This window comes from Athalia rosae, chromosome 2, assembly GCF_917208135.1.
Source record: "Athalia rosae chromosome 2, iyAthRosa1.1, whole genome shotgun sequence".
Classification (NCBI taxonomy): Eukaryota; Metazoa; Arthropoda; class Insecta; order Hymenoptera; family Athaliidae; genus Athalia; species Athalia rosae.
In genome coordinates, this window is record NC_064027.1 from 29,084,082 (window position 1) to 29,096,937 (window position 12,856).

Sequence of the window (12,856 nt, forward strand, 5' to 3'; positions counted from 1 at the left end):
GACTAGAACTCCGATCTCAAATCTCTGGATGCATGCTTGAAAAAAAAAAAAGAAAAAATAGAATAAACGAGGCAGGTATACCCGCGCGCGTGTGTTCGCATACATTTTATCCGAGCTTGATAATCGAACTGATAATTACAAAAGGCTTATTTAAAAAGCCAGTCAGTCAATTACCTCAAGCGACGACCACACGACCCGACGATATGCAGATTCGATCCGGTTTTAGCGCGCGCATGCACGACCGGCTCGGCGTATAATTAACCGCTGGAAAGCGGTACACTGACAATGACTCACGGACTGCGACGATTGTTTAATTTATTCATTTATTTATTTATTTATTTATTTATCGTTTTCGTTTTCGTTATTATTGTTAATATCGTTATCGTCGCGCCCCTTTCACTCCTCGTCCGTTTCCTTTTTTAATTTTCGTTTTTTCGTTCGCTCGTTTCCCGCAGGAAGTATCGGCCCCGCGATTCGCGGATCGTGGATTCGTAGTATCGTCGACGGAAGTTCGCGAGAGAGACGCAGAATACGCGAAATATAATCATCGGTAGGAAAGTAGCGCATCCGAGGAGATACGCACGCGATGCAAGTACGAGAGCAACAGGCGCTGAACGTGTATAACCTTCTCTTCGGCAAATATGGCAACGGCCCACGTGTACGAGTCCCGTCCGTCGAGTATCGCCAAATATCGAATAGCCGGGAGTAATATATATATATATATATATACTAGCTGATATCTACCCGGCTATATTTAGTCATCTTGAATAATGATCGCAAATGATTCTCGTAATAATTATCATATACTTTGTTCCTCTTCATTTTGTTCGTTCGTTCGTTCGTTTGTTCTTTTCTCCTTTCTCGTCATTCCGACGACTTTCAGGTCAACGAACGCTCGTAATTTTTCGAGAAAACTTCGACTACTACCCAACTTCCTCCTACTCAGAGGTCCGAAACAGAGTTCGAACGAAAAATAAATAGTTACGAACGAAAAGAGAAAACAGAAGAAATCTTTCTTCCCTCCCTCAAATCTAGAAACTAAATCTCCTCTCGTTCAACGCGACAAAAAAAATGCACTCAAAGCGAATGAGATCGTAAATTAATTTTTGGTGACAAAAAAAAAAACTGGTTCGGAAACACGTGAAAAAATAGACGACTGCCCGTGTTGTAATTGATGGCTGATAAAATAGAATCTCGAAGTTCTGCTTTCGTAAATGTAGCTTAAGGTTTTTTGCCGATAAATTTTTTGACCGCCTTTGGCTGCAGGCCGGTGACATCGGCAACGAAACGACGATTTGTAAAAAATGAAAACTGCGTGAAAAAAAAAAAAAAAAAAAATCGAGAAAATATTCGACCAACTCCGGAAAGGAGAAGAGATCGTATCCAACGGCGTCCCAGAGTCCTACACGACATTGCGAGTCTGGAGGCGTGTGGTGACATTTACGTGACGTATTAAGCAACCGTTGTATCTTATGTAAGGTAAACTTCAATTTTAACAAAGAGTTACGCGAGCGTGAAACAAGCGTGTGCGTAGCGTTCGTTGCCCGGATTCTAGCGCGATGAAAATGGAAATGATGAACTTTTGAAAAATGGGACGGTTCGACGGACGTGCGCGTTCGGTAAGAGTCGGCTCGATATTCCCGTCTAGTTTTCCTACCCCTTCTCTGTAGCTCCAGATCTTCCTCGCCGGTGTCGCGGTTCCGCCGCTCCATTCCCTGTTCCCGTTCCACCTGCCCTCCTTTCTGCCGAGGCCCTCCTGCTCGCTCTTCCTCCTGTTTCTCGCGTTCGTTGAATCCTCCGGGGCGTCCGGGAAAGTCCCGCGTTTCGTTCGCCTCTCCTTCTCGGAACGCTCTTCCGTTACGTTGCGAATTTTAATGGTGATCGGTTCCCCGTGACCGTTTAGCGATTTGCGGTTCGGCTCGCGCGAATTCTCGGTACCCTCCGTCCTCGGCGACGACACGTGTCTCGGCCCGTAATTTTCCTCCCTCTTGTTTCGCGGTACGCCCCGATCGTCTCCGAAGTAAATTTCTCTCGACGGACCTGAGCGACGATTTTCCAACTCGTTTTCCACCCGGTCGTCGCGGGCCGCCCCGTTCACCCTGCCGTTTTCCTCCAGATACTTAACAGCGAATCGCTTGTTGCTCTCGTACCAACTTTTCGCGTCGAACGACGTTCCGCTCTCCTCGAATTTTCGATCGTCCCGGAGGTAGGGGTCGTCCACCGGCGGGGTCAGAGGTCGACCGTGCCTCCCGTTTCGCTCGAGATTTTCGTCGGGCTCGTCCCTAATCTTGAGAGAACTGCGCCGTCTGACGAGGTCCGGGTCGCGTTCCTTGGTAGAATTTTTTCTAGCCAGTTCCGGGTCCCTGCGCGGTCCGGTTAGGGCTCGCTCGTACCTCTGTATTTGCACGTCGAAATTCACCGGCGAATCGGAGTACACGTGGCTCCTCCTCTTCGAGGAGGACCCTCTGGAGTCCTCCTCGAGATCACGAGATTTCCGAGGACCGCGTTCCACGCTGTAAGTGTCACTTCGTTTTCTGGAAGCACCCTCTTCGCTCGAGCCCCTGGACTCCCCGTTGATCCTGTGCTCCCCCCTCTCGGTGAACTTTCCAGTTCTACTCTCGGGATCGAATTTTCCGTACTCGCCGTTGTAGTTCCGTTCGTTGTTCTCGGTGCCGCCCAGCCCCTCGCTCTCCCGATTCTCCTTTATTCTTTCATTCCGCTCCCGGGAGCTCCTGCGGGTGACTTTCCTCTCCAGGGAAGGGAGCCTCGCACCCGCACCGCTGGATTTGTCCTTCGAGGACCGCGTCGTCGCCCTGTACTCCTCGTTTTCGGGACTCGGCGATCCGTAACGCTCGGATTTCCTCCACGAGGGAGCACGACGAGGCTCGCCGTTGCGTTCGGACGATTTGAATCTGTCTATGAGCTGTCTGATTTTTTCGTTATCCCGTTCCGGTGAAACGCCGTTACCGGCGTAACGTCGACCCTCGGACGTCCAACGTTCCGGGGACTCGTTCTCGCCCCGCCGATTCGCCCCGAAATTTTCTATCTCCCGGAGCAGGGCTCTGTTCCTCGGCGGGTGAGCTGCGTCCTCGTAACGCGCCCGGCACTCGATCGTACCGCCGATTTCCCTGCAGGGCGATTTCCGCCTCGCCTTGTCTCGCGTCGGACTTTTCTCCGGGGCGTTGTTTTTCTCGCCGGACTTGCGCCCCGCTAGATCCGGAGATCCGCTCCCGCCGTACTTCCCGCCGTTCGCGATTTTCCTACCCTCGTCCACGTTGGATTTTGACGAATCGAATCTCGATCTCCCGTCGCTCTTCGATCGCTCCCGCACGATGTCCCGTATATCCCAGGAGCCGAAATGCTCCCGACTCCTGCGGTACAGAAGGTCCGGATCCTCGTCCCCGTACCCGAACCCGTTCCTTTCGTAATCGGTATCCGGACTCCTTTGCGGAAAACTGTCGTGTTTCCCTCTGGAATCCTTGCGCGATACTTTGTTACGCGATCCCTCGAATCCCGACTTTTCTCTGGGTTCCCTACCGGAACTCAGGTAAGTGCGATTCTTCGAGGACAATAGGGACGTGCTTTTCGGTTCCTCCTTCGCCGAGCCTCGAAGGCGGGACGTCATTTTGGCGAGGAACGGAATTTTGCCGTCCTTCGGAACCCCTCGTTCCAAAAACTTTACGTCGAAATAAAATTATCTATCGCACCGGAGCATCGAGCACCGAAAAATTAGCGAAATTTTCACCCGCGCAAAGAAAACGAAAAACTGATCCGCTGAAAGTGAACCGGATCGAAGAACTGTTCGAAAAATTTCCGGAACGCGTCACGGACGGTATCCACGAAAAAACTTTGCGTTACACCAGCCCGTGCGGGCGCGAAGGTTTAAATTATGGAGCGTTCCGAGCTGCTCCGCGGACCGAATTACAGCGACTGGCGGGTTCTACCTCCTCACTTCTTTTTTTTTTCTCTCGACCGGTCGCACCGAATCACCAAATTTAATCGTCACTCGACTCGGAGAGAAACACCGACAGTTTTATCCACGTGACAACAAACGGAGATTCGGCGCCGGCGGATCTCCTCCGCGCGCACACGAGATTCGCGATGCAGTTGACGACGCGTCGAGGAGGGAAAGGCGATGAGAAAAAAAAAAAAAAAACACTAAAAAATGAAAAAGCGGCGGAGCGCCACTCTCACGTGCGAGGCGGTAGCCGGTTCCACTTTGTTCTTATCGCCGCGGACGCTGGATGTGGAAATTGTCGATATTGAAAAGCGAATCGACGACGACGACGGCGAACGAACGTCGTCGCCACGGAGGCTGTATGAGTGACTCTGTGTTGAGCCAACTCTACGCGGGAGGGAACGACGGACTGACAGACGAACACGGCCCGGTTCGCGGCCATGCGAGAAAGCAGCGTGGTGTGCGCAGGTGGTGAAGTACCTGAGGATTGTCCTTGGACAGATTTATACGGAGAGGACAAATCAACTCACTCGTTTTGCCGCGCGATAGCCAAAGCTGCATTATCTGCACGGCTACCGTTTCCCCCCCCCCCTCCCCCGCCGTCGCCCCAAAACTCCCGTCTACCTTTTCGACGCGCCGATTCATTTTTACGACCGCTTCCTGCCAATTTTTCGTCTATTCTCCGGTTTTCTCCGTTTCGACTCGTTTCGACGGTCGGAAGAGACGGGAGAGAGAAAGCAGAAGGGGGTGACGCGTCGCCTTTCGGTTGCAATGCAGGTGAAAAAAAAGAAAAAAAAAAAAAAAAAAGGAAGGAAAATAACGACAAATAAAAGAGACGAGTCGTGGGCCGTAACTGCAGCGTCTAACCAAAGGTATGTAGGCTAAGCCAGACACGACCGATTTCACGATTCATTTGACGTTCGTAAATGTGAAATCAAGGTAGTTCGATTCACGTAGAATCGTTAGTTCTCGCTATTTTTTTTATCAGTTCGTTTTTATTTCCTCTGATTGATTTCGCTCATCCGCAAGTTTTTCAGAGTCCAATCGCGGGGGCGTACCGCTGCAAATTATATCTCCCGACCCGAATATAATCCCAGAATGTCTGGGAATCCAGCCTTGAAATTGAGCTCTCATTAGTTTTCTCGCATATCTTAAACATACGATAGATTTTTCCCTCGTTGCGCGCGATCCCGTTTTCAAAATTCACCCGTCCGGCCGCTGCACGCGCTCTTCTCGACATCGATTTAAAATCGCTCATCTCGTCGGCCCCCCTATCAAATTCGTCGAGGAATCTTTTTTCCTCGCGAAGCGAGTCACGGTACACGAGACGAATAAAATGCCGAAAATAGTCGAATCAAAAGTTTAACGACTTCGATTTTTTATTTCCAATTCGCTCAGAGATTGCAACATACTCCCGATGGAGTGCGATAATAAAAAATTCAATTTACAACGGTCGCAATTGTCGTGTCGCAACTGTGGGGCAATTATCATCGAGTCGGGTGAGTCATTCATCGGTAGCGGCGCGGGTTCGAGTTCTCGATGACGGTTAAAAGTCGCCGTGCACACGGCTATGTAATACCCAGGTACATCGAACGGTCATTCGAATTCAATCTGATAAATCGAAACCCCGCCAGGAGCCCGCGCGCGCGCGTTCCCCGCGGTTTCGTCCCCGCGTCGCGTAGATTCGAAACGAATAACGATAAATATGAATATAATGCGGAGAGACAAGAGTCGCGGACGATACAACTTTCACCGCGGAGATGAGCCGCTTTCGTCGTTCGCCCGAACAAATTTCCCCCGCAATGAGATAAAAATCGTCGTTCGATCCCACGTGCCGCTTCACATTCAAAATATCGAAACTCGTTATCGCGGCTGCACCGCGGCATCGAACGGCGGAACGGAGAACGTTTACGACCCGCGCCTCCACTTGGTGCCGGTAAGTCAGAGTTCTGCCGCGAAATATTACCTCCTCGCGAACCGCGAGAAACGGGAAGGGTCATTGACGCGGGTTTGAAAAAAATTTTTTTTCCAATCAAAAACCAGATGACCAGTCGATCAGTTTTCCAGAAATTTTCGTCACGGACGATCGGTGGGACTTTACTTCCGCTGGACACCCCGAGATGAATTTTTTTTTCGATCAGCTTCATCAGCATCTTCCTACGCAGATTCGCACGTACGATAATACCCCGTCGTATATATGTGTACGGTGTAGTTGTGATTTGCAATTACAATTTGCAAATGATACATCTCTAGGTGGGCCACGATGACACGCCGCTACTCCGGTGATCTCATGGTATTCCGGAAGTGACGTAGGTCGAACCTGGCTGAAATAATACGCCGCGTGATATCGGCTGTAAAAAAGCGCTCGAGGACGCACCCCGGGTCCGCCGCGAGGATCGAAAATTGTCGTACTCCCGAATCGGAGGGAGAAAACGAAAGTGGATGCGGCGGATCGATGGGGAACGGATCGATCGGATTGTGACGCGTTCGGCGACACGCTCCGTGCTCTTATTCAACGTACACATGTGTGTACATCAAAAATTTACCGCTCAACTTCCGGACCGACTTATTTCCTCCATTTCGAAGGCGTTGTTGCACTTTTTCCGAGTCGCGGGCGTTTGTTCAACAATCCATGGATCCCGTTTTATTACATCGCGTGCGTATCCGAGTACGTACCACGCGTCCTAGGTAATACGGCGGCTATGGTAGAAAAATTTTCGTCCGCTACGCGCTTGAATTTCATTTACCGCCTACTGGATCGGTCGAAGAAATTAACATTACAACGTGACGAACTTGAAGTGACATCAAAGCCCGAAGGCGGTATACGGCAACTCCATTCGACACAGCCTTGGTAGTCTCTCCTGCTCGATAAATAATTATGCAAAATATTGTCCTACAATTGCTGCCGCGCGTTTATATATTGCTTTTTGTTTTCTGCAGTTTCGTTAGTTTTATTTCATAGACACCGAACGTCGCCCATTTTTCGCCACGACGAAGCTACGCGAATCGTCGAACGACTGGATGAAATTTATGCCAAGGTTCGATTAAGCGAACCGCGCGGCGGTTGGTACAAATCCGTCCAGATTTTCACCGCGATTTTCCAATTTTCGAGAAAATACATGGGAGGAAAAAAATTAATACGGATCAATTTAAGGACTTGAAAATTAATATAATCACACGGCCGCAACTGCGTTCGAAATGTCCGCAGACAAAGTGTTGTAGCGCTCAGGTGTACACGGAATAGTCTCGACACAGGTAAAGTTGAGTCTTTCTAACATCAGCATTCTCGAGCGCTTATGTCACGCACGTATATAACGATGGCTACTTTTTGACAAGAGCTGTATAATTAGAAATTTCAAAGGTGAAAAAATTTATCGAAAAAATTCCGTTTCTTCGATTCGGAGCGTTCGACGCAACACACGTACCTGTAAGCGTGTAACACCGAAGAGTGCGACCTCCATGGATTTTGATAAAATGAACTCTCGGAGACGCGGGTAAAAAAAAGAGAAAGAAAGACGAAATTCGAGAGAATCATTTTTCAAAATTCCCTCAACGTTGGAGGGTTTTTTTTTTTCCAAGCAAATTAATACGCACGTGTCCACGGTACGTATAATAAGAGAGTGAATAAGGCGTACGATTTACACGGACCAATGTCCATATGATCGGAATGCAGCGCCGCTTGCTTTCTATATTTAGAGTCGTGAGTTTTCATTAAATATGCGAACGACTTGTCGATTGCTTTTTCTGAACTAACGTACGTAAGATAAGGCCGGTTTCAAGGGTGGGACGCGTAATTATTCACATCAATTTATATAGTCGCAGAATTGATCGCCATACGAGGCTCGTATTCATCAAGAAAAATTCCTCGCGCACACGAGTACCTGGAGATAGATGAGCTATTTCTTTCTTTTTCTTTTTTTCTTTTTCTTTCATTTCGAAATCTTCAAGTCGCAACACACGCTCGCAGATCGTACCCGCATTTTTATACCGACGTTGAAACAGAGGCGAACTCCAAGACGAATAGCTGAATGATAAAATAAAAGGAATTCATGGTTTTTGAACAACGGTACGAAACAGCGATCGTGACGTGGCAATCAGAGACCTTGCCGAGGTCCTTCCAGCTAATCTATAGAAATAATTACGCTACTCGTGCGACTAACATCACACCGGATGCCGATGGACTGCGGAGAGAGAGAAAAAGAATTACAAGCGAAACCGAACAAACGTCGATGTATCGTTATATACTTTTATGGTAATCGGAGCATCGTTTGATCTCCTCGATGATTTTTATAACGTGGATATGATGATATAACGAACGTACGTTTTACCATAAAATTTCCGCGTAACGAAAGGATAAGGTAGAGTCCTGCAGCCGCAGTAAAAACCACTTCCGTCAAACTAATCGTTTCTCGAATCGCGAGATCGCGCAATATTTCTATATATGTCCTTTAGCTGTCCGCGCTTCACGAGCCTATGGAAAGAATTATCAAACTCGACGCATAAAATAAGCGACTCGTCGGACGATATTCTCTAATTTTTCTTTTTCTCGTAATAAAAATCTTCGAAAATCGCATCGATACAATTGAATAACTTGTCTACTCATTTTTATACGGATCAACAAAAAGGGCATCGACTCGGGGTATCTTATCGGTTACCGAATATGTGATAATCTAATAAACGTGTCGCGCTCGACAACATCCGAACGCACAACTTGCGATAATATCGAGTGAGAACATCGTCGTAAACATTAACTCGATACGCAGATAAGGAGGAAAACAAAGTAAGGAAAACGATAAAATTTTGAAAAAACATCCAAAGAAACGATCCATTCGTATCGCGAATATCGCGAAAAAATATATATCTACTGTGAAAACGTACGCGCGTGTCGTATAAAAAAATTGGTCAATTTTTTAATCTGCAGTGAAAATATTTCACATCAGAAGATATAATTTTCAAAGCTCCTTTATACCTTAGCGAACGTATTTTATGAGAAAATTGAAAAATCTACCGCATTACCAGAGGACAAAACGCGAATGCACGTGAGAAATATTCGACCAAGAATCGTGCATGCTTGAAATACGGATTGCATCTCATGTAGCATGCGGTCCGAGAAGTCGTCGAGACTCAAAGCTTTATAATCCGAGAAGAGGTGGACCGCTATACAACGTGCGACGTAGATCACTTTCCACCGTGCGCGATCCACCATAATCTATAACCCTCCGCACCGTCGGATCGCCCCCGAGGTTTGGCTAGGTCGACGATGGACCGCGTATCAGGTAATATAGGTATACAGAAACACGAGATGCAGCCGGGCACGACCTTAAACCAATCTCTCCTCTCTCTTTTCCCTTCTTTCCTTTTCCTTTTTCTCCCTCATTTTTTTTTTTTTTGTTTAATTTTTCTCTTTTTGGATTCCCTTTTTTTTCCCTTCTTCTGCATCGCCCACGTCTTGTTTTCGTTGCGAAATTATATCGGCGATACGTATAGATATGTGGATGCAAAAAAAAAGTAACGAAAAAAAGAACCGCGTATCGTATGTACGATAATTTCCATACACACTAGGCGGCAACGAATGAAAGGAAATTTGATTTCATTGGGACGAATTAAATTATGCAACGTGTGAGTTACGCGGCGACTTACGCTGTGCGTATGTTGCAGAGAAATCGGAAGAAGTTAAGAAGCGCGTAGCGACGCGTCGTCTGCGAACGTGGGCCGTTTTATACCCACGAGGCATAGCGGGCGAGTCTTCTTTTCTACCACCGGGGAATATAACGCGACGTACGTACGCTACGGGTATAGATCGTACGCGGTCGTTCGTCGTCGGTACGTAAAAGTTTGGTAACTTTGTTTTCCATCCGAACTTAGCGTGCGGCACGATTTTTTCGGAGGATAAATATAAACCGAAGCGTATTGTAATCCGGTAGCGATAAAAATCGAGATAAAAATCGACGGGTCAGTTGTTCGAGTCCGGTCGATTCGAAGGAGGGAGTGACCATTTAACGGCGGGGTTTTGTCAGCGCGAAGAGAAAACCGGTTGTTATCCGGAATCGAGAATTTATTTAAATAGTTCTCCTCCCGTCTCCATTTCACTCGTCTCGCGACAGGTCGACCCGAATCTCTACTTTGTATCGCCTCTTTTCTTCTTTTTTCTTTCACCTGTTTTTTTTTTTTTGCTCGCACCCGCGTTTTCCCACCACTTTGTCAAAACGATGAACGAAAAAATCGACCGCTACGATCGCGTAACGTAACCCGCACGTGGATTTTTGAGTGGAGAAAAAAAAAAAAATTCGAAAAACTTTCGAGAATATCGTACAGTTCGCCTAATCACTCGTGGATAAAGTTGGCCAATTCGAGATGAAGCGAGGCTCACTTTTCGCGAAGAGAATAGCGAATGATTTCGTGCAACGGACAAGGATGCGGAGGACGTATAACTTCGATACAAATGATACGTATACCTATATACACTCGCGTAGTTTTTGAGGAGAATATCCTTGACGCGTTGAGTATTTCATTTATGAAAATTAAGCCAAGGTGTGCGCGAGGCATTGAGTATAATAAGGATATGTATAGGTGCACGAGTTTGAGCGAGGATCGGTAGTGATACAGCGGTAAACTTTCGAAAATCTTAGATCCGAACGCACGTGTTGGGGAAAAAAAAAAATCGTTGACGTCGTCGAAAAGATTTTGACGAAATTAAAAAAAAAAAAATTAGAAAAAAAACAACGGACAATAAAAATGGCGTAAAATTGATTGCGCGATAACAAAAGTGGAGCAACGACGAATGCAGCACCGCGTCTTATTACACTCGCCGTTATTTCGGTAGCGAAATGAAAAAAAAAAAAAAAAACAATATAACGAAACGGATGAAACGAAAAGGAGAAAAAAAAAATAAATAAATAAAAATAAAAATAACCACAGCCGCGTATATCGGCACGGATTTCAAAGTCGTATTGTTCTACCTTGGCACCAATAAGCTCTTCGTTTTTCCGCCCGCATTGATGTCTCTAAGCCCGTCCGATATCTTTCTTTTAAACATTTTATACAGATATCGTGGCACAAAAGCCGTAACGTGACTGCAGACTTGGCGGTGGAGTGATTACAGTGAAATTGCAGTGAAAATTGTTCTGAAATACAAACCGAAAGTAGGAGGCGGCGTTGCGCCCCGAAATATAAAAGAGAAAATGAGGGAGAGAAAAAAAAAAAAAAAAAGCTTCGCCAAAAATACAAAGCAATGTAATCGGGCTAGTCGTGCGCGCACAGGATATATACACACGTGTGCGTGTATTGTACCTAGATAGGCCAGTGCAGGGTAGAGGAGAAAAACGAAAATGTCACCGCGGGAAATAAAGAGAGGGAAAAAAAAAAGAATAAGATGCGAGAAAATTATTAGTAGCGAGCGCGCTGCAAACCGCGGGGGGTGGCCGATCGTTCCGGTTTGCTTATTAATTATTATCGATTCGATTCCGTCGGCGGTACAATGCAATAACCGCCGATTGATCGCACTGCAGCAATAATTAAAGACGCCCCGCAAATTCAGCTTCTCCCATGACGAGAAACGCATATATCCGAGATCCACGTGGGTTAATTATGTTGCGATCCGCTGCCGAGGAGGGAAAGACTTTTCACTCCGATTCGCGAGACTGCAATGATGTGAATTTGATGGAGGGCGAAGGGTTGAAACCGGACGCTCTGTATAAAAGTAAAAAATGAAATGAAATGTAATGAAATGAAAAAAAAGAAAAGAAAAGAAACAGAAGGGGTAGGTTCACCGATCGGAGGGCGCAGTCGAGATAAGACTTTTCGGGTGTGGTTGATTACGACTCGCCTCACCTCGTTTCTGTAAAACAGCTCTACTTTCCGCGTATAGGTATAAGCGCGGCTATTTTCGCGTGATTCGAAGTACGTTCGTCGGATGAAAAAGAACCTCCGCACCGAAAAACACGTATCGCTAATTCCTTGGAATTTAACAAAAATAGGTTTTTTTATAACGTAACGTGACCAGCTCGTCACAGCGATTGTATATACCTATAGTAATTACGGTAAACGGAAAACACAATTAATATTTGCAAAGGGATCGTTTAACGGAAAGTGACGGGACTCGTTGCTCGAACAAATGCAAATATACGTACAAGTTTAATGGGAGGTACGGTATACATACCTATATAAAGTTTGCACGTGCCGCACTACTCGGGGAAGATTCGCGACTTTAAAGTGGCTCTAACTACATTTAGGCGATTGCTTCGTATCGATTTCACCGCCGATTTATAAACGCACTAACTGCTTTATCACGCGACGTGATTAGCCTTGATGGGGAATCCACATGTACGCTACATACATATGTATACACGAGCGCTCCACCCACCCGAGTCGTCCCTCTCGCATTGATTGCTCATAATTTCCCTGAAATTGAAACGAGAATCTCTTTCTTCTGGACGAAACTGGGCTACGCATAGTTCCGTACGTCATATAGCCGTAGCGTCAGGGGTATAGAGTATCGCGTCGAAGTAAATTGAGCCGAATAAAATGAAAATAAATCGCTAAGCACTCGAAGCCCATCGCCCCGCGAAGGATCCGATGACAACTGCTGCCGGTTTTTTTGACATTCTCCGAAGAGTTATCGATAGAAAATTCGCTCGTGAAATGGGCTGCGAACGCTTCGTCGATGCGTGTGCCATATACTATAGAACCACGCGGAGAGTTTCATTAATCAAAATTTCAACGACGACGCACCCCGCGCCCGGCGAAATTTCGCGGGGTAACGCGGCAACCGTACGTACGGAGCGAACTTAAAAATTACTGCGAATACAAACCGGCGTTGCTCGACGAACCGATACCTCCAGTTCGCTAACAAAGTTCCCGATCCATTCAACGGAGCGTGAAATCATCAATGAAATAACA

At 46.7% G+C, this 12,856-nt stretch overlaps 2 protein-coding genes across 3 annotated transcripts in view; one reads left to right on the forward strand and one right to left on the reverse strand.

Moving 5' to 3' along the window:
- Positions 1-12,856, reverse strand: part of LOC105693146 (four and a half LIM domains protein 2) — an 84,154-nt gene that overhangs the window by 52,637 nt on the left and 18,661 nt on the right. Inside the window, exon 1 of one of the 2 annotated variants that reach the window (XM_020856449.2) lies at positions 1,658-3,640. The exons of the other annotated variant lie outside the window; for it this stretch is intronic. Coding sequence (XP_020712108.2) covers positions 1,658-3,625 — 1,968 coding nt within the window. The 5' untranslated portion in view covers positions 3,626-3,640. Of the gene's footprint in view, positions 1-1,657; positions 3,641-12,856 lie in introns of those variants that run through there. 2 annotated transcript variants of the gene reach the window in all.
- LOC105693160 (DNA-directed RNA polymerase III subunit RPC4) overlaps positions 1-12,856 on the forward strand; it is a 51,957-nt gene that overhangs the window by 16,410 nt on the left and 22,691 nt on the right. The window lies entirely within an intron of this gene.